The 20,966-nt window shown below is 31.8% G+C and overlaps 1 protein-coding gene across 1 annotated transcript in view; it reads left to right on the top strand.

Moving 5' to 3' along the window:
- The window catches only part of LOC129217053 (zinc finger protein on ecdysone puffs-like), a 42,944-nt gene extending 23,046 nt beyond the window's left edge, over window positions 1–19,898 (top strand). The window contains exons 3-4 of the mRNA XM_054851294.1: window positions 1,154–1,204; window positions 17,464–19,898. Coding sequence (XP_054707269.1) covers window positions 17,481–19,361 — 1,881 coding nt within the window. The 5' untranslated portion in view covers window positions 1,154–1,204; window positions 17,464–17,480 and the 3' untranslated portion in view covers window positions 19,362–19,898. The remainder of the gene's footprint in view (window positions 1–1,153; window positions 1,205–17,463) is intronic.
- The last annotated feature ends 1,068 nt before the right edge of the window (window positions 19,899–20,966 follow it).

The following is a 20,966-nucleotide window of genomic DNA, read 5'->3' as shown; positions in this document are numbered from 1 at the left end:
TCTTAAAATAAAAAAATTAAGTTCATTTTAGAAGAATATTGTAAGAATTTTCTATATTATGCATTAAGAATGTAAATTTTAAATTGAATCACCATTGCAGAGAATATTTAGCATACATTTTTATTTTTGAAACAGAATGAATTATGATTTTCATGGATCCTTGCTTGCCAAAGAAAGATGTTTTACTTTATCCCTTTGTCATACTGCTGATAATTTTTTTACATGTTGATGTTACAATTGAGAATAATGGTGATGTTTTGGAAACATACATCACAGTTTTTGTTATGGTGTTTTAATTTTGAATTTTTTTTTTAAACATTGATATATGTTTTTAAAAGATGTCACACCACTTGTTGAGAGTGTAGTGTCAACAAGGGCGTGTTGGTCAAAATTTTGAAAGAAATGTCTTGTAGCATTATGTACTAACGGAATGCTGTTATTCATGCTGCAAAGAGTGAGAGAGACTTAAATTCAAATGAGATTTCTTACAATATGCTCAGTTATTCTCTAGCACATATCATCTTCTAATAGGAAAAAGTTGCAAAGTAAGAAAGCGTAGAAAAAAGTGCTAACAAAAAGTTTTGAGCAAAATAAAATGTTTGCATTGAAAGGGAAACAAGCTTTTCACACAATTGCAGAGATTTAAAAATAAAAGTATTAATTTGAAATATCTGGTCTTTCAAAGCATTTGTAAATAAATTTTAAGTGTGTCTTAACTTAACCCAAATTTTGATAACAATTATTGATGTTTTAAAGCAATATTTAGTTAATAAAGTTGGTTTGGTTACAGTAAAAATTATATTGTATCGATATTAAATAACGTAAGTTGACATTCATTATCCTGGAATTTTTCTAAAATCGACTGGAAATGTCAGGGGAATTTCATTCTTGAACTTTGGTGGCAACCCGGTTTATAGGAAAAAGATTGCACGAGCGCGTAAAAAAAGGTACTATATTTGGGGGAAAAAAGAAAAAGATGTAGCGCAAAGAAGCAATGGACAACTGTAGGTTTTCTTTCTTTTCTTTTTTTTTAAGTTTCTCTTGTTCATGCCAAGCATATGAAAGTAATAACCAAAAATGTACCATTAGTATTTATTTAATATCAATTTATTTCAAGATTTATTTTTAAAGTTTTTCTTCTGTTCTTTTACAGGCTGAATTGCTGGTTTACCCCTATAGGTTAATTTCAGAACATCTCTGCTTTGTAAGTTTTCTTCTTTCGTATAGATAAGTGTTTAAAAATATCACATTTTGGAATTTTATTCAAATTTCTACATCAATCAGGATATACCACATTAAGTGCCCACAGTCCCCCTTTTATAACACCAGTAACAAATTTCTCCAATTTATTAAAAATAGCAATTAAGAAATAATAGGGAAAAAATACGATTGTTGTTTAATACAAACTGAAAATAACATTTCTTATCGATTTAAACAAAATGCAAACTTAGTTTTTTCGTACAAGTGTAAAAATAAGTTTTTTTTAAAGATATCAAAGACATCTAAAAAACTATACTTTTGGTTTATTTATAACTCAAATAAAATGTTTCATTTGATAATGAGACTTGAAATATAGCCCAATTGTTCATTTACATCCACAAATCCATAAAAAACATAAGTGATTCTTCAATTTTGTCCGTTTCCACAGGAAATGGTTGAGCAGCAATGATGTCAAAAATAATGACGGAAAATACATAGTTTTCTTTGCATACAAATTGTTTGGATAAAAATTATTTGTGATAATATTGTTACAAATTCTTTAAATAGTAATTATTTTTATGATTAATTTGTTGTAATCTGACTAAATTTAGGCATTTATTCCATTATTTTTCATCTAAAGTTATCTTAGTAACAAAACCTGTAAATGGTTTCTTGTAATGAATATACAACCCCCTTACATTCGAATGAAGTATATGGGAAGAGTCAGGGAAAAGTCTAATAATTTCGAAAGAATAACAAATCAGGGAAAACTGATTTTATGAAGAAAACTTTTTTCTTTGCTTTACAAAATTAAGTATCCTAATTCCCTACGCGTTTTCAGCCAACTATCCCTTCAAAAAAAAAAAAAAAAAAAGTAAAATTAATGAGGTGCGATTGTACACTGTATATTTGTGCATCTTTTTTCCTCAACGTCAAAGTATTCAATCTTATTAACCACAGGATGAACTTCCTAAGATTGCTTCTGTGTTTGCTGGGTTGTTTATTTTACCTAGCTTGAAATTTCCTTTCACGTTTTCAATGTGACGTAAAATAAACCATACAGGCAAAAGGAAGCCTTCATTAATGCGTTAGCTCCTTTGTCTTTATTTCATCGTCAAGGTTTTCTTTTCTTCAGACTTAAATGATTCTTTTATTTTATAACCAAGTTGTATTCTTTTATATTTTTTGAAATTAATTGCCTTTTTTTCTGTTTTTTTTTCCCTTGTATTTCAAAGTTTTTTGTTACAAAAGCAATCTAAGATTTTTTTTGTTACATACTGAAATCATTTGAAATAGTTAACTTGTGTACTTAAGTAAATATCTTTATTTTTTTATTGTTAAAATGCTGTATTCATTCATTAAAACCTATGTTCTTGATTAGAGAAAAGCTCCCTTTGAATATATGTCAAAAGTTTTAATCTGTTTTGCGTAAACATGTCAATTAGTTATATAAGAATAACTACGTTACTTCTATTCTTTCACTATTACTTGTTATTCTTGCGACAATTACTGTACAGTTTGAAAATTTAGTTCAAAATAATTTCAATTACTTTTTAGTTCTATCATAAATACACATGTTTTTAAGAGTGATTTAAATAGTTTCTTAAAATTCTTATATAAGTTGCTTCTGGAAGTAAAGTATTTTTTAAAAAAAATTTCTATAATCTTTCCATGTAGAAAAATTTAACATACTATTTTGTAGTTTTTTTGCCCCCAAAAAAATTGATTTGATATGGTTTTTTTTAACCATTTTGTTAAATATGTGTCTTTTTAAAATATATCTTTAGTTCAACAACTTTACACAACTTAAAACATTTAAAATACTGCATTTTCTACAAACATACAATGGATTTCAAGTAGAGCAAGGAAAAGAAACCATTATCATTGGTAACTTAAATCAGGGAAATTTGGTGAACTTAATCAGGGAAAAGTCAGGGAACTTGTTTTCAGTTCCTGTCGCCACCCTGTTTGTGAATGGAATAAAAAGAAAATATGAGAAAGTGGTAGAACGAAATAGGATTTTCTGGGTATTTCGTTGCTGTGTATAAAGGCTGTGTAGCATTTGAATGAGGTTTAGTTTTTGCTTGTGAATCGTATCAGCCTTGCGCTGTGGTTTTGCATATTTTGAAGTAAATACGTGTGTGACCGTTGAGTTTTAGGTGTTAATTGATATTTGCTTAATTGCTGATTGATGTAGTAGTTGTAACTACATTTCTTGTACATATCTGTAAATTATTCTCAAGAACTGTGTTGTCATTTAAAGAATTTCTTGAAGTGGCTGAGCTCGTAACAATATTGTATAGAATTGTATAGATTTACAAAAAAAACTTTGTAATTCAAATTAGCGTCTAAAAGCCAATGTATCGTTTTCTTAAAATACTGATTTGCCTACTTATCTCTCTTGCATTCTCAATCATCCTCTAACCTTAAAACCATAAGATGGTAGATTTAATACCTTTGTGCTTGAAGGAAGAATAAATAATATATAATTGGGAAAAATTTATAGATAACTTCATATTTCAGGTATTTTCAACTGCATTGACACATTACATTCGACACGGTTCGAAATTTTTGGCTGTTCTTAGCATTAAAATTTTCCTTGGTATAAATAAATGCCTTACTATATGCTTTTGCAAAGCCAAAACTAGTATGTTGTGGCCATCACGAAACTTTCTTCTATATCTTTCTTATAATTCTGATCCCTCCCCATGCTTAACGAGGAAGCAATATTCCCAACAAAAACAAAATTACACATGCAAAAACTTGACGACCATCCCAATGTCTGAATTATTACAAAAGCAAAGCAAAGAGCGAAAATTGAAAGTTATTTTAAAAGCCTTGCTTGAATTAATTACAAATATTTTATTTGTTAACAAACATAAGACGGCAACAGTTAAAAACTTTAAATCATTGAGCATGGCCCCACTGAATGCGCTGGCGCTTACCAGGCCTTGACAATTTTTGACTTTCCTGTGTTAAACCGGGGCAACTATTTCTGTACTTGAACATGGCCACACTAGATGGAAAAACTTCAAAACTTCATATTTGCCCATTCTGACTGCAAGGAGGCGCCACAAGCCACGGTTGCATCAACCAATCAACGACAAGTTTGAAAGCTTGTTTATTTTAATTAATAAATGAAACAGAAAACAACCATCAATATTTCGCAAGATGCTCAGAAATATACCGAATCAACCAATTCGAATCGAATCAGTAATGATATTCAGCTGATTATTTAATGCGTAAATGGAGCATCTAAAGTTGAAATACACCGCCAAATTATTTTACGCTTAATGGAGAAACTTAATTATTCAGAGGATTATTTTTTATTTTAATGGACTTTTTGATCTTGTTTCTAGGCTTGCTTCGCTTATAAGTCTTTAAAAAGACAAAATAGTTTATGGTATCGCCAAATAAGTACTTTATATGTAACTTGAAATAGTCCCTGACAATAAATAAAATTGAAACTAATCGCCAGCTTAAAAAATGCACCGCTAACGTACCTATGACGGAAAATTACCCCCCTCCCCACCCTTTTTTTATTTTTAAGAAATGCTAGATATTTAGAGCTGCAATTAGAACAAGATTACAAAAATTTGTAAGCAGATCTTAGACTCCTGCGGATTCTTGACGGTCTACTGTGTGTGTGTATTTTATTTTTGGAACAGAAAATTCATATCCTAATTTTCGCAAACTTGGCGATCAAATTTCTTTCAAAGTTTCTAGTTCAAAGCTCCTTTCTCATTCATTTTTCAAGTGTAGAAAATAGTTTTTTATGACTAGAATTCAATGTATACCGGATTTTACATCGCTAAATATTTTAATTTTCTTAAAAATACAGTCGATTTGCGATAACTCGAAGTCCGATAACTCAAATATTTACTATAACTCGAGGTTTTTATCAAGTCCCCCGACTTTTTTATCTTTAATTCCATTCTAATTATTCTAAATAACTCGAAGTTTTTTCCAAGATTACTCGAAATTTATTATGAAAGAACAAAAAAAAAAAAGAAAGAAAGAAGTGGACTATGGGAGAATAATTATTTCACCTTCACTTGCAATCCGAATTTGAATTTTATTTATCAAACGAGTGCGTGGTAGTATCATCAAGGGCCGACAGAGGCATCCGATGGGAAGTCACTGTGACTTTCCAAAAATTTCTTAATTCGGGAAATTTTTCGGGAGTCGGAAAAATTATCATCGCTTGGTTTATTTTGATTTCGTTTAAATACAATATTTTGGGTATTTTCTGCGTGAGGACTTTTTTTATGCAGTCCCTATCCACCGCATAAAAAAATATTTTTTAACTCAGTTGCGAAAACTTTTTAAAGCTACTGGTGAAGTTTGAAGCATTTTTTTACACGATTTTTTATGCGGTCCCTATTCATTACATAAAAAGAGGAATGGGTGTATATATATATAAATTTTTTTGATGCTCAAAGAGTGTGAAGCAACAGGGTCGTTTCCGAAATTTCAAGGGGTTTTTTTTTTTTGAAAGAACATTTTTAAAATCATAGGATCTGACCATTTTTTAAAATAGCTTGACTAAGTTTAATATTTAAAAAAAATGCATTAATCGGTGCGCTTTCATTGTTTACGCTTCTGCCGATGACATCACAAGTGATGAAATGCCATTCACTTATGGCACTCACAGAGCACAATATTCAATTAGTTTCTTTACTCACAAGTGTTGGCAACTATATGATTGATAGTAAGCGTAGAGTGCAACATGTAATTCGCTTCTTGATCATCATAACGTAGAGAGCGCGGTAGACAGATGCGCCAAAGTACATCATTTGTGACGTCATAAAGACCACGCCTTATTTTCAAAATCGGACATTTAAAAAAAATTAATTAAAAACTAAGCTTCGGGAAAATGAAAGTTTTTCTAGCTCCATGTTATTTTTATTTATTTTTTGATTATGATATGAATTTCCTTTTGTAAGGAAAAAAAATCTGCACTTTTTCGAAATAGCTCTTGTGCACTAAACGTTTGTGCATCTCTATGCGTATAGTGCACTAATATACTACTAAAATCTACACTAAAGTTATTATAACATGAGATGTGCTAAAAATGGAAGGGGAAAAAGATAAATGACATTATTTTGGTGTCCGTAAAATATTGGTGCGAGAATCACGGACCCGTCGTAGAACCATGTATTAGTCACACTCTGATTTTAAATGTTTTTAAAATTATGTTAATGGTTCATTTTCTTAAATTGCCATCATATTTTTAACTTTTCTATTGTTCTTCTTCATTTGGAAAAGAATATTCCTAACCAGGCCTGTCAAGTGGGGATATCACGGGGGGGGGAGGGGGCAATTATGACTCCACTAAATTTTGCAAACATACTAAAATTAGGCATTTTGCTCGTATTTTTTCAAAATACGAGCAAAATGCCTAATTTTTTTCCCGAACTTTCCCCCGTTTTTCCCCGAACACAAAACCTTTGCCGCCCCCCCCCCCCCCCCCCCCCCTCCGCGAATTTTTAAATGTCGAGCCTGTTCCCAAGCGTACATTTTTAATTAAATTCTGTTCGTTGTAAAATACACACTACATTACGAGCAAAAAGAATGGCAATTGGTAACGTAAATTCCTATACCCCCCCCCCTCTAATCCCCATCAGGGTCAAAAGGGGCAATGAATGACCCTTTAAGTTTTGAGAAATGAATGTATTTACAGATTGCGGAGCGTGTTTTTATTTTTTTTTATTTTCGATGTAATTTTATGAGCAGAAAAAATTCGCATGTAAATGAGCATGTAAAATTAGAAATGAGGGCTGCCTGCCATATATCATCAATCTTAGAACTGTTGTATCCAAAAAGGAAACCCCCAGGGGATTTTCAATAAAAAATTTGAAAATTATTTGCAAAGCTTTCAACAACAAAAAAAAAGTTTGAAAAAAATATATTAAGAATTACGCATTAATATTAAAAAAAATCATATGTTTTCTGTGTTTAGTTAATTTTTTTTAGGCGTAATTTTTGATATGATATTAAAATAACAATAAGAAATGCTCTTCACCTTTGTAATACAATGTTTATTCAGCACTATTTCTCTTCATTCCTTCTTTTGAAATTAAAATTTTCGTCAAATGACGTACGCCCGATAATAAGTCGAGAAATCACGTATTCAGAGATGCCAAAGCGCCAACGCTCACAATCACGCCAAGTGGAAACAAAAACGGGTAGCCAGTGGCGCCCTCTTTGTTGCCATGAGTTTCAGCGATTGCCACGGCCGTTAAGTATTCAGTGGGGCCATGCATTGAGATAATATTTCCGATCATTTCCATACCATTAAAATCACGAGAAATACGCAGACGACAATCTATTACGATTTATCTTTCTTATTGTTGCATTAATAAAGCTATTTTTATTCGCAAAAAAAAAAAAATCAACACCTCTTGGAGCGATTGGCGTCAAAATTGAACCAAAGTCTGTTTACATATGGATTCACATATATTCCAAATTTCAACCAGAACGTAGAATTACTTCTTGAGATAGGGCACTCACAATGGAAAAAAAAGAACGGGCGATTGCGCTACCCCCCTTTTTAGCTGTTGACACCAAAATAAAATCAGCTCTTATACCCACTAAGGGCTACTTGTCAAAAAATTTTTGTTTGATTCCGTTCGTTATTTCTTGAGATACAGCAGTCACAATTGACGACAAAAAACGTTCTATAGCTCAACCCCCCTTTGAGTTATTGACACCAAAATTCAATCAGCACCTGCTCCTGTTAATGGCAACATATGGACCAAATTTTGTTTGATTCCGCCAGTTACTTCCTGAGGAATAGCAAGCACGCGTAACTCAAAAAACGTCCCATCGCTCCACCCCCCTTGGAGGAATTCGCGCCAAAAACCAATGGGCACAAGTTCACATACGGGCACATATGTGTACCAAATTTCGTTCGATTTCATGCTGTAGTTTTTGCTGTAGAGCGGCCACAAAAAACTGGTCACACACAGACGTGACACACATACATACACACACACATACATACACACACACACAGACAGACAGACAGACATTTTCCAAAAATAGTCGAAATGAACTCAGCACACCTCAAAACGTTCGAATCCGTCAAAATTCGAAAATTTGCACGAATCCAATACTTTCTTCTATATATTAGATATAGAAGAAAGTAAAAATGGATTTTTTCAAGGTAAAAATAAACGGATTAAGTCAGGACACCACACAGTCAATCGTTTTGAAATTCACCCACATGTGTTTTAAGGTTACAAGGAACAACTTTTCCAGAGCAAAATAAGTGATATGGGATCAAAAGAAATCGGATTCAAAAATAATGAATGGTGAGTTTTCCCCTTATTCTTAGGAATTAAAAGCGTGGAAAAATGTAATGCAGGGTGGCGACAGATCAGGGAAAAATCAGGGAACTTTATTAATCAGGGAAAAGTCAGGGAATTTCGAAAAAATAACAAAAAATCAGGGAAAAGTGATTTTATGAAGAAAAAAATTTTTTTTTTGCTTTACAAAATTAAGTACCCTAATTCTCTATGCATTTTCCATTAATTATCTGTTCAAAAAAAAAATTTAAATTTAATGAGGTACGATTATACACTGCCGCATATTTGTGCATCTTTTCCCCTCAACCTAAGATTGTTTCTGTGTCTGTAAAGTTATTTATTTTACCTAGCTTGAAGTTTGCTTTCTTTCAATACTACATAAAATAAACAACCCTACAGGCAAAGAGAAAATTGTCATCAATGCCTTAGCTCCTTTGCCTTTATTCCATTGTCTCGAAGTAATAAGCGTATTGTGATCAAGATTTCAAGAAGAAATCTTTGTTTTTTGAATAATTACTGATAAAAGCTTAAAATTTATTACTTCTTCGCGTTTTTAAAGTAATTGCTAAAATTGAACTTTGAATCAAAAAAACTTTGTTTTTTGCCGCTATACTATTTGCTGTCACCGCAGATTATGAAAGGTTTTCTTTTCTTCAGGCTTAAATGATTCTTTTATTTTAAAACCAAGTTGTATTCTTCTTTTATCTATTTTGAAATTAACCAATTGCTTTTTTTCCCCCTTGCACTTCAAAGCTGTTTGTTATGAAAGCAACCTAAGATTTTTTTTCGATACACACTGAAATCATTTGAAATAGAGTTAACGTGTGCACTTCAGTAAATATCTGTATTTTTTTATTGTTAAAATGCTGTAATCTTTCATTAAAACTTATGTTCTTGATTAGAGAAAAGCTCCCTTTGAATGGCTGTCAAAAGGTTTCATCTGTTTTACATAAATATGTCAGTTACATAAGAATAACTACATTATTTCTATTATTTAACTATTACTTGTTATTTTTGAAACAATTATTATACTGTTTGAAAATTTAGTTCAAAAAAATTTCAATTACTTTTTAGTTCTATCATAAATACACATGTTTTTAAGAGTGATTTTAATAGTTTCTTAAAATTCTTATGCTAAGTGGTTACTTGAAGTAAAGTATTTTTTTTTAATTTTATATAACTTTCTATGTAGAAAAATTTAATATACTGTTTTGTAATTCCCCCCCCCCCCCCCCCCCCCCAAAAAATGACTGGATATGGTTTTTTTTAAAACCATTTTATTAAAAAAACAGCATCTTTTTAAAATTATATCTTTAGTTCAACAACTGTACACAACTTAAAACGCTTAAAATACTGCATTTTATACAAACATACAACGGATTTCAAGAAGAGCAAAAAAAGGAAACCATTATCATTGGTAACGTAAATCAGGGAAATTTGATGAACCTAATCGGGGAAAAGTCAGGGAACTTTTTTTCACAGTTCCTGTCGCCACACCCTGTAATGGTCAAAAAAAAAAAAATTTCTGAAGAGTCCACTCTCCAGAAATGTCTTTTATACAGGGTTTGTATGGGTCATGGAAATCCTGGAAAGTCATGGAAAAAAATTAACAAATTTCTGACCTGGAAAAGTCATGGAAAGCAAATATTTTCATTAAAAGTCATGGAAATTTATTTGAAGTCATGGAAAAATGTTTTGGGCTGTGAGAAAATTACAATAACTAAAATAGCGCTGGAATTATTGAGTGACAATATTTTGAAGGCTTTAGGAAATGAAGACGTTAGTCAGGGAATAGAACATAGAAATAGGGGAATTCTAATACTCTAAAACAGAGGTGCTCAGCATACAGCTCGCAAAACTGATCCTTGTGGCCGCTGGAATATATCTGATCTGGTTTAGAAAAATGAATTTACTAAAAGCGTGGCTTTACTTTAATAAATGAATCTACTGTCAAGTAACATGGGTGATTAGATGCATTATTGACACCAAGGGCAATGTTTTTATGAAGTGAATTTATTATTGGAAACTTAGTAATGACTCATTCAATTTTTATCCCATTTATTACTTTTCTGCTCTATTTATTAAATATTTAGTAGACATTTCAACATCAATGTATTGCATTCATTATATTTTTTCTGTATTTGAATTTATATCATGAAGACCAAAAAAGAATAATTTATTAGTTTCTGCAGTGTGCACTGATATTTTTTCAGTCACAAGTAAGTGCTCCTCCCATGAGGTAGTGGCATTCACGTAAAAGTTTGACACTAAATAGCACTACATTTTTTGTGTAACATTGTCATGAAAATTTTTATGAAGTCATGAAAAGGTCTTGGAAAAGTCATGGATTTTTTATCCAAATTGAGTATGAACCCTGTTTATACTCATCTGCACTCAGGATTTTTTTTTTTTTTTTTTTTGCCAAACAATTCATTCGGACTAAATCTGAAAAAAAAAATCGTCTGCTAAGTGAAAAAATCTTTAAAAATTTGTATAAATTAAAATAAAATCTTACCAGAAAAAAAAAAACATTTAAGAAGACAAACTAAAACATATCCTTCATGAAGTTATTAAAAGTTCTAATAAAAAACATTAGAGTTTTTAAATATTATTCAATGCTAAATTTAACAAAGACAATTACATAATTTGTCCATGCTATTGGGAATAATTTTTCAGTCTTGATCCAATAAACACTCAATATTTTGGCAGGCTTAAATATTTTTTGCCAAATATCGAGCATGAGACAGAAAATATATTATCTTGGCAATGTGTGCGACAGTGCGCCTACCATTAGCGATTGCGATAATATTGACTAATCCCAGTGATGTCACTTTTCTGGCCGATAATCAAGAAAGCAACAATGTTTTTGACTTAAATTTTTTAATACCGCAATATATTGCTCTCAGAATCGATATTTTCTATATCGATATATTTAGGTCATTAAGTTCAACGTTTTTTTGGGGGGGTGCAAAGCCTATTACATATGTATCTGCAACAAAGAAAAGCCATAGGCTATATTGTCAATATATTTTTTAGCAATTTATTCTAATAAAATAGCTATAGCAAGGATTCTCATGTGTTTGTGTCAGGGGGGGGGGGGCATGAGGCAGATAATACCACAGAAATGTTTGGAGAAATTATTTTAGAATTTCTTAAGAAGAATTTAAGTCTTTTATTAGTGGGTTGCAATTCTTGAGAGAAAAGGAGACTTGGTAAAATTGAGGGATGGGGTGCCATTGGCACCCCCCTGAAACTGACTTGAGCCGTACTTTCTTCGTTTGTGGTGTCATTTTCTAGGAATTTTCGAAAACTACAGAAATTCTTAAATTGTCCTTTTTGATCCAGAAAAGTTATTTCGTCCTTTTGAGTGTATTATGAGAAGTCCTTGGTAGTTTTTAAAAATTTCTGTTATTGTATTGTTCCATCACTTTTCATGTATTTTATTCCTAAGAATATGGGGGAAAATTACCATTAATTATTAACACAGAAATAGGGAAATTCTATTAAGAGGGTGATTTTCAAAATGATTGCCAATTTGGTGTTCCGTCTTTTTCCTCTCGTTTTCACATTGAAGGAATAAGATTTTTCCAGCTTTTTCTGTTTGCTTTTTAAACTTTTCTTCCTTTCTTTTGCCTCTTTCAGGTCTAATTTTTCTTAAATCGGATAAAAATACGATTTTTTTTAAATTTTCGGTCTCCGATTTCTTATTATTACTAATTTTTTTTCCCTTGAATCTTCATCCTCCACCATATCTACCAAAAACGTATGTTTTGGAATCATGCTAATGACGTTAAACACATCCTGCGCCGAAAGTTGCATGCCTCGTATGAGATTTCAATCTTTTTGCATCTGCAAGTATTTCAATTATTTGTAATGTTATGTGGTTTTTTACTATATGCTATCTTATCTGCTTATTTTATTCATTTCAATAATATTGTTATTAATTTAATGTGAATGGCAAATAGTTTAGGCTTTATAGAGATTATTGAGATTTCATGATTAAATGAGGCTGCTGCAAGTAGTTCTTTTGATTCCGAAATCATATTAGGAAGTTTTAAAAACAAATTTTGAGTTCCAATGCAAGGAAAAGGTTAGCCAATCGTTTATATACATATATATTTTCAATTCTAACTACGAAAAGTATGATTTACAACATAAATTTCATTTTTCTCTCTGTTGTGAATTTTTACTTTACAAACAGACCTAATTTTAAAATTTATTTTTTCACTGGTTTAACACTATAAACTCGAATGTTTTCAATGATTTTCTCGAAAAAATATATTTTTCTCAAAAAAATGTGAAAAGTTGACACTATAGTGTGAGGGAAACCAAGATTGACTTCTGGCTCCCAGGAGTTAGAAATTTGTTGCCTCTTTTTCAGAATTTAGATTTATTTAGGAATAAACTCTTTCAAAAAATGATACATTGCATCAAATAGTACAAAATTATTACTTATACTTAATTCAATATGCATTACCTTTAAAACTGGTAAATTAGCCATTTTTTGTTGGAGTATCATGTCTTTCAGGTTCTATTTTGATGCGGTTTTGGATATCTGTTCTCTGAAATTTTTTTGAATATCATCCTCCTTATTACGAATTTTTTTTTTATTTCCTCCTTTTTGCTCTCTAACCACTCACATGTTGATAGAATGTTTTTGGCTTTGCATGATAGTAAATTAATTTGCCGTTTTTAGACTTTTGATGCTTTTATTTTGATTAAAGCAGTCTCTTTGCATCTGATATGAGAAAAGTTTTCCTGATTTTTGCTGCTTATGCTTTTTTAGGGGCCAAATAAATGAAATTTCTTCTCATTCGTATCAAAATCACAGTTGCAATTGCCAAGCAAAATTCTGTCCTTTAAGAGTCAAATAGTTAAAATCTAAATCGCTGGTTTAATTTGATTTTTGCTTCAATAATGTTGATTGTTATGAATAATACATTTATTGTAGAGCTCTAAAATACAATTCTAAAATAATTTACTTAAATAATTCTTTTATGTGCCTTCTTTTCACTTTTAACGCATTCGTTTCAAAAATCGCAATCTCTTTGTATCCGCCATGGGAATAAGATTTTTTGCATTTATGATGTTTACAATGTTTCGTAAAAAGGCAACGGAATTAAATTCATTTATATTTTTATTAAAATTAAATTTTTAACGAAATTCATGTTTTAATGGTCAATTCCCCCCCTCCCATTCATTCGAGGAATTCAATGGTTTTGATCTCATACTTTTTCTGCATGAATTTAAGCGCCCCCCCCCCCCCCCGCTCTTTTTTGCTCTCTGATCACTCTCATCCTTGTAATGTATGGAAGTTTAAACAGGGTTCGTACACCCTTGAAAAACCTTGAAAAGTGCTTGAAAAAAAAGTTCATTTTCAAGTGCTTGAAAAAGTTTCTTAGTGCTTAAATTCTCCCAAAAATCAACGAATTGTGCTTAGAAGTTTTAAAGTATTTCACCAATGTAATTTTCTGAACATGTGTTCAGTATGCAACATCGCGAAAAATTGCTTCCGTGTTTGGGATTTCAATGCTTTTGCATCTTGTAAATATTTTGATGTTTTTTACAACCGAAAGGTATTTTGACATATGGTACCTTAGATTAGTTTATTTTTTGTTTAATTTCATTAATTAACAAAGAAATTAATTTGGAAATCATGACAACATTGAACTTACTCGGGTTTCGCGTAAAATTGCTGGTGTTTGAAATTTCAATCTTTTTGCATCCTGCAAATATTTAAATATTTTGGCTAATCAAATGTTAGTTTCGCATATGCTACCTTAGATTAGTATATTTTTTGTTTAATTTTAATAAAACAAATAAATTTATTTCATGGGAAACATGCCACGTCGAACAAACTCAGACTTTGCTTCTGGTGTTGGTAGAGGAGAAAAATTCAACTAGAACCAATTGCAATTTGCCTGCTGAGCAGGAAAAAAAATAGAGGGGGAATTGCCTACTATTTGAACGAGATAATCCCTTTTCTAATCAAAGCAGATAATTTTTAATTTCTTAGGTTTAAGAAATAATTTCTTCAAAATACAGATTTTCTTATTAGAAGTCACACACCGTAAAATTAGTAAAAGCCATGATATATCATTTTTTAGTTATAAAGCTTCTTTAAGGAACCATTTTTCTCTTGAAAGTCTTTAAATCATGTCAGTATGTGTTTTGCAATTAATAATCTATTGATTCATATTTATTAATGACTGCTAATGTTCAGGGGCGCCCCAAATTCAAATTTTTGGGAAGGGGGACGAACCGAATACCGAATAACAAAATGCGTGCACTACTAGTAATTTAAAATATCTGTGACTAGCAATAATTTAGTGCTTACTAAAATTATGTTTACAATAAATAACAAATAATCAGAAAAAAAAATATTAACATTTAGGAACTTTTAAAAAACATTACCTTTGAAAATTCCCTGATTTCTGTATTTTATCGATGTCCCAAACGTCCGTAATTTATTCTTCAGACCGATTTTATTTTCTAAAATCTTCATTAACTCAAGACACAGCTGAGAATTAATGATAATTTTTATGAATCTCTTGAAGCAAAACGGATGAACTAACATTTTCTCATTGAATGCGATCGGCAAAAACTTGAAGTCTAAAAGTCTTCAACTACACAATGAGACATAAAAGGAGGGTTAAAAATAATGCTAAATACATAATTATAAATGTCCAAATGGTAAAATCTCATGAAAAGAAAAACAAGAGAGTATTAGAAAAGCGGATGCAATCGGATTTCGAAAGGTGCGAAAAATTGAGATAGAAGAGTAACAGCATAAAAAAATAGCCAAGATGTGTACATTTAATCTAATGTGTAAAATTCGATAAATATTCAAAATGTTCTTGAACTCAAAATCCATGACCAATTGTTAATTTCCATGATTTTTGAGCACTGTTTGCCGAAAATCGTGATTTTCCACGACTCTTGATCATAGCTGAAATCCACGACTTTCTAGGTGCATGGACACCCTGCCTTTAGTAGTTTTCAAAATTTATGCTACCAATTTCCTATATCTATTGATATACCTTGGTAAGTTGTAGGAAATAAATTGTCCTAGAATTACATTGAATTGTGTACTTACTATTTTCAAATGAAATAGTGGTACCCGCACGGCTTTTCCCGTAGTAGAAAAATTAAAAGGTCTTTTAGTTTGCCTATGTATTTACAAATAATGTATGGTGACTTTCTCACCAATTGACTTGTCCAAGTTACAGTTCCACATTATGATAACTTGGTAATTTACTCGTCCATCTTATAATTTTGCTCAGGAAAATGTTCTTGAAATTGGAATAGAAAACGAACAAAATCGAATTTTCGAAAAATCGCTTCGAGGTGCACCCCCCCCCCCCCCCTGCTACAAACAAACTTTGTGCAAAATTTCATCAAAATCGGCCGAACGGTCTAGGCGCTATGCGCCACACAGATCCAGACATCCTCCGGACAGAGAGACTTTCAGCTTTATTATTAGTAAAGAAGGTGATTTCGTAGTGATTATAATTATTCAGTTCATACTTACCAAAATTCATATGTAAAATACTTATATAAGTAAATTCATTTTCTTTCACTTTATTTTTTACATTAGTGTACAAAAAATACAAATACAAATTTTCTACTAAAAACTTTATTTTATCCTAAGTACGTATGTACTTTAAAAAAAGAAGTGTACAATAAAAATGTGATTAATATATTGGTACTTAATGTTACTATCATATTGAATCAATTTTATCCATCAGTTATTTGAATTTAAAGTGAGTAATGTGAATTCTAAGAAAAGGATGCCAGATGGCCACTACTGACTCATGCATGTTGCCACTACTGAAAATCTCAGATTTTAGAGTGACCACTATTGGATCAAATGTGAAGTTTGGAAAATGGGATGATTTAGGAATAGTTGGGCTATAAATACGTTCATTGAGCTAAAAAACTGGAATTAATATTGTAGACCCACAGTTTAAAAAAGACATAAATTATACTTAACTGTGGCCACTACTAGTGCATTACCTTAGTTCATTGATATGGAGCATCATAATCAATTGCGCCTCTCCTTGCATTTTAGGAACAATGTTATGCATTTGTGCCCAAATGGAAAATTTTGAAATGGTGTACCTCAAGTTATCTAAGAATCCTTAAAAAGTTCTTAGTTACTTTTAAAAATGAGCATGGACCCTGTTGACACGTTAGCCCACATTTTTGTCCATCTTTTTTCCTCAAGGTCTAACTTCCTTAAGTTGCTTCTCTGTCTATGAAGTTTATCATACATAGCTTGAATTGCCCTTTCATATGTTCCATGATACATAAAATTAGCAACCCTGCAAGCTTTTCAAAATATATTTCTAATTAACAGCTTTAAACGTTTTAAACACTGCATTTTATTTAATATGCAATGACTTTTAAGTAGGGCAAAGAAAGGAAACCATTATCATTGGTAACGTTAATCAGGGAAATTTTGTGAACTTATGCAAAAGTCGGATTTTTTTTAACATTCGTCTCGCCGCCCTGTATTTTCATATTCATACTAAAAAGTGTGAAATAAATTATGATTTCTTCATTACAACACTCAAAAATTGCAGTTAATCTTGATATTGATATTTTGGTTAATTCTAAAGCTAGCTGCCAATAAAACTAAAAATTTGAGAGTAGACAAAAATGAACGGTATACATCTTTGTATAGATAGCTTTAACTATACTGCCTATATTTCTTTTCAACTTTTAATTTAGATTTTGAGTGCCAGTTCTCAAATTATTTCACATTTAATGCTGAACTGAATAAAATTTAGTGAGAAATGCTATCTTAAAATTCAATGTAATTTTTTTTTTTTTTTTTGATAGAAAATTAGTTTTTGAAGTAAAATCTACTGTTAGTTTTTTTCAAAATGATACTTGCATGCAAATTAGATGCTTTTGATATTCTTTCTGAATGTGCATTTTTGTTTTTTAGGTTATTGATTACAAAGCATGTCTTATCGAAATCAATACAGTGGGAGCCCATGGCAGCAAGGTGGACCACCTTTTGGTGTTGGCAGTTATAATCAGAGTTATGGAGGATATAATGATCAGTATGGGGTGTCTCATCAAATGATGAATTCTGGTTATAATCGTAATCAAAGTGGATATGGAGGAGGAATGTATGGTGGTAGTGGTATGGGGCAGATGAGAAATATGGGTTATGGTGGCCCTTCCCCTTCAAGGCACTATATGAATGATAGAATGGGTGGTCGTTCATTACCTCGTGGTCAAATGCAGAGAAAGCGTTTGCCTCAAAGAAGCCCAGCAAGTGGTCCTAGATCTAAACGTCCTAACATTGAAAGTGATCGACGTTTGGCAAAACCTCGCAGGCGTAGAGATTCACATGGTGGTTCCAAAAGTAGACACGACCAAAGTGATGATGACGATGATGACACTTACAACCCTGAAGAACCAACTGATGACTTATCTGATATTGATTGTAATGTATTTGAAACCTGGAAAACTTGTGATGAGAATGGAGAACCTTGTGACCAGAAAGTTACAAAAGAAAATGGTGAGCAAGAAAGCAATGAAAATGCTGAAGAATCCAAATCTGATGATAAGCCGAAGAAGCCATTTATATGCTATGTGTGTAAAGTTACATGTCCTAATAAAGAGATATTAACAAAGCACCAAAGCAGTAAAACTCATACAACAAAGATTGAAGAATTGCTAGCTATCAGAAGAGAAAAGAAGGATGGTACTGATGATGAAAAGAAAGAAAAGGATTCAGGTGATCATGACAAGAAGAAATCGAGCAGGAAACCTGGAAACTGGTGTACTGTATGTGAATGCGCTTTCAGTGGGAATTTTCTGGCACATCGCCGTACAAAGGAACACAGAAAAAAGAGAGATAAGAAGTACCCCAAGTGTCGTCCTTGTCGTTTGGGCTTTAGTAGTTCAGAAGAATACAGAGATCATTATAAAAGTGAAGAGCACAAGCAGAGATCTGCTGAGTTTCATTATTTGAAAAATCTAGCTTCTGGCTCCGATGATGATGAAGCTGCTATTGAACCTGTTAAAGTTGAAGAAGATCCAGATATAAAAATGGAAGAAGAAAGTGTAGAAGAAAAGACTGAAGATAAAAAGGAAAAGGGTGATAGTGAAACTGAAGAACAAGAAAAGGATGAAGCAAATGCAGATGAAAGTAAAGATAAGGAAGACAAAAAAGATGAAAAAGAGGAAAAGAAAGAAGTTAAAAAACCTAAACCAAAAGAACCTAAATCAATTGGTCAGTCATTTGTTGTATCTGTTCAGGGTTATTATTGCAAACTTTGCCATAAGTTTTTCAAGGATATTACAGTTGCGAAGTCCAAGCACTGCCGTTCAATAATGCATGCAGAATCATTCAAACGAGCAATGGAAGAAGCCATTGAACAAGAAGAAGAAAGACAAAAACAGGCAGATGAGCAAGATAAACAAGATAAAGAAGCTGCTGAGGCAGCAGAATTGGCTGCAGAGATTGCTGCTGTAGAACGAGCAGCTAAGGAAGCTGCAAAACGAGAGCTTGCTGCACAGAAAACAGGCAGTCAGAAAGATCAAGACGTTGAGATGAAAGATGTGTCAGAAAAAACAGAAGATGAAGTTTCTGTAAAAGAAGAAAAGAATGAAAGTACAAATGAAGATGCGAACATTGAAAACGGAAAGGAAGAAATGAAAGATGAAGATGATGCTGAGGATACAAAAGAAGCGGCTGATGACAAGAAAGAACTTGATACATCAAAAGATGATCAGCCTGAAGAACAGGAAGAAGAGGCTAAAGAAGAGGTAACATCCAGTCCAGCAACTCGACGTGGGCGAGGTCGCGGTCGAGGACGCAAAAGGCGTTAAACCATCATCAAGATGCCCTTTTATCCTAGCTAACATAGTATGATCAGCAATTTGATGTTATCTATGCAACTTAATGTAGAACTCAAATGAAGAAATATAAAATGATGCATTTTGGCATTTTCAAATGAAGAAATATAGGTCTAACCATGGGTTTTTAATTTTCTTTTAATGGCTTCATAATTTAAAAAAGAAAAATAATTGACGTGTTTGATGTAATTATTAAGTTTATTGTGACAAAAGATTCTATATGTACACGAAATTGGACATTTTTAATTTTGCATTCATTATTGTTTATATCATAGTCATTCATTCCATTGTTTCCAAGAGTAATTAAATTTAATTGTAATGTGTCCCTTTTCTGTGATGTAGTACTTCTCATAGCTTTTTATAAACTTCTCATTGGCAGTACATTTAGACTAATTTGATGACACAATGTTAAAACTAAAAAATGAATTCTGATAATATTTCAACAGCAGATTTCATTTACATTTATACTTTGCAATAGAAATAAATAAATAAATGAAAAAAAAGTAGAATATTTTTGTGTTATTTAACAATTTTTTGCTGCAATAGAGTGGCTCAGTGCCCCCCCCCCCCCCCAATCTATAAACAGAAGCAACTAAATATTATGTTGCTTGAGTAATAACACAGCTATGCCAAATTTTGCAGTAGCTTCCCCCCCCCCCCCCTCAATATACAAGGTGTTAACAGTGAAATGTTTTGGAACTCCAAGAGGGTGCATTCTGACGACTCGGAATCATGGCCATGGGAGCTCAAAAATGATTTCAAAACCCAGAGAAATTTTTGATATGGTGGGAGTATTCCATACTGTTCAGAGTTTAATGCGCTGAAAATGAGGTGGCATTGAAGCTGGTAGAAAAATCTCTGAACACTTTGACCAATGTACCTTTTACTGTGTTACATGTAAATATTTTTCACAAGTACTAAATTTAATAAGGCTACAAAAAATTAATTTTCAAAAAATCCATAAGTAAATTATAAAGCTCTGATTTTTATCATTACATTTGAATTTATTTTGCTTCCTTGGGGGGGGGGGGGGAATCAAGCCATGCATTACTATTGGTTTTCGCAAAGTACGTGTGGTCTCAGTAGATTTTAATAGTTTGCCGAAAATTGATTAGTATGTTTGAGGTTTCATTTCTTATGTATCCTTCAAACTTATCCATCATTTCACTGGTTGGAAGTTATTTTAATTCTGAATTAAAATGACTATTTTTGCAAACTTCAACTGTTATTGAGTTAATTAGCAATTACATATTTTTTGTAAAAATACTAAATTGTAAAAAAAATGGGCATTTTATTTTTTAGTTCATTTGCTTTTAAAGCTAAGGATTTGATTTTTTTTTTTTTTTTTTTTTTAAATATCATAGAACTTGCCGAGTGTGTAGTATGAGGTCATGTTAGTCAAAAATTTGGAAGAAAGTCTTGTTGCATTATGGACTGACGGAATGTCGTTATTTATGCTGCAAGGAGGGAGACATTCTTAAATCAAATGAGCTTTCTTTAATGTGCTCAGTTATGCTCGAATGGTCTCCAGCACATGTCATCTTGCAATAGGAAAAGGTTGCAAAGTAAGAAAAAGAG

This window comes from Uloborus diversus, chromosome 2 (genome assembly GCF_026930045.1).
Source record: "Uloborus diversus isolate 005 chromosome 2, Udiv.v.3.1, whole genome shotgun sequence".
Classification (NCBI taxonomy): Eukaryota; Metazoa; Arthropoda; class Arachnida; order Araneae; family Uloboridae; genus Uloborus; species Uloborus diversus.
This window is presented reverse-complemented; position numbering and strand designations above follow the sequence as displayed.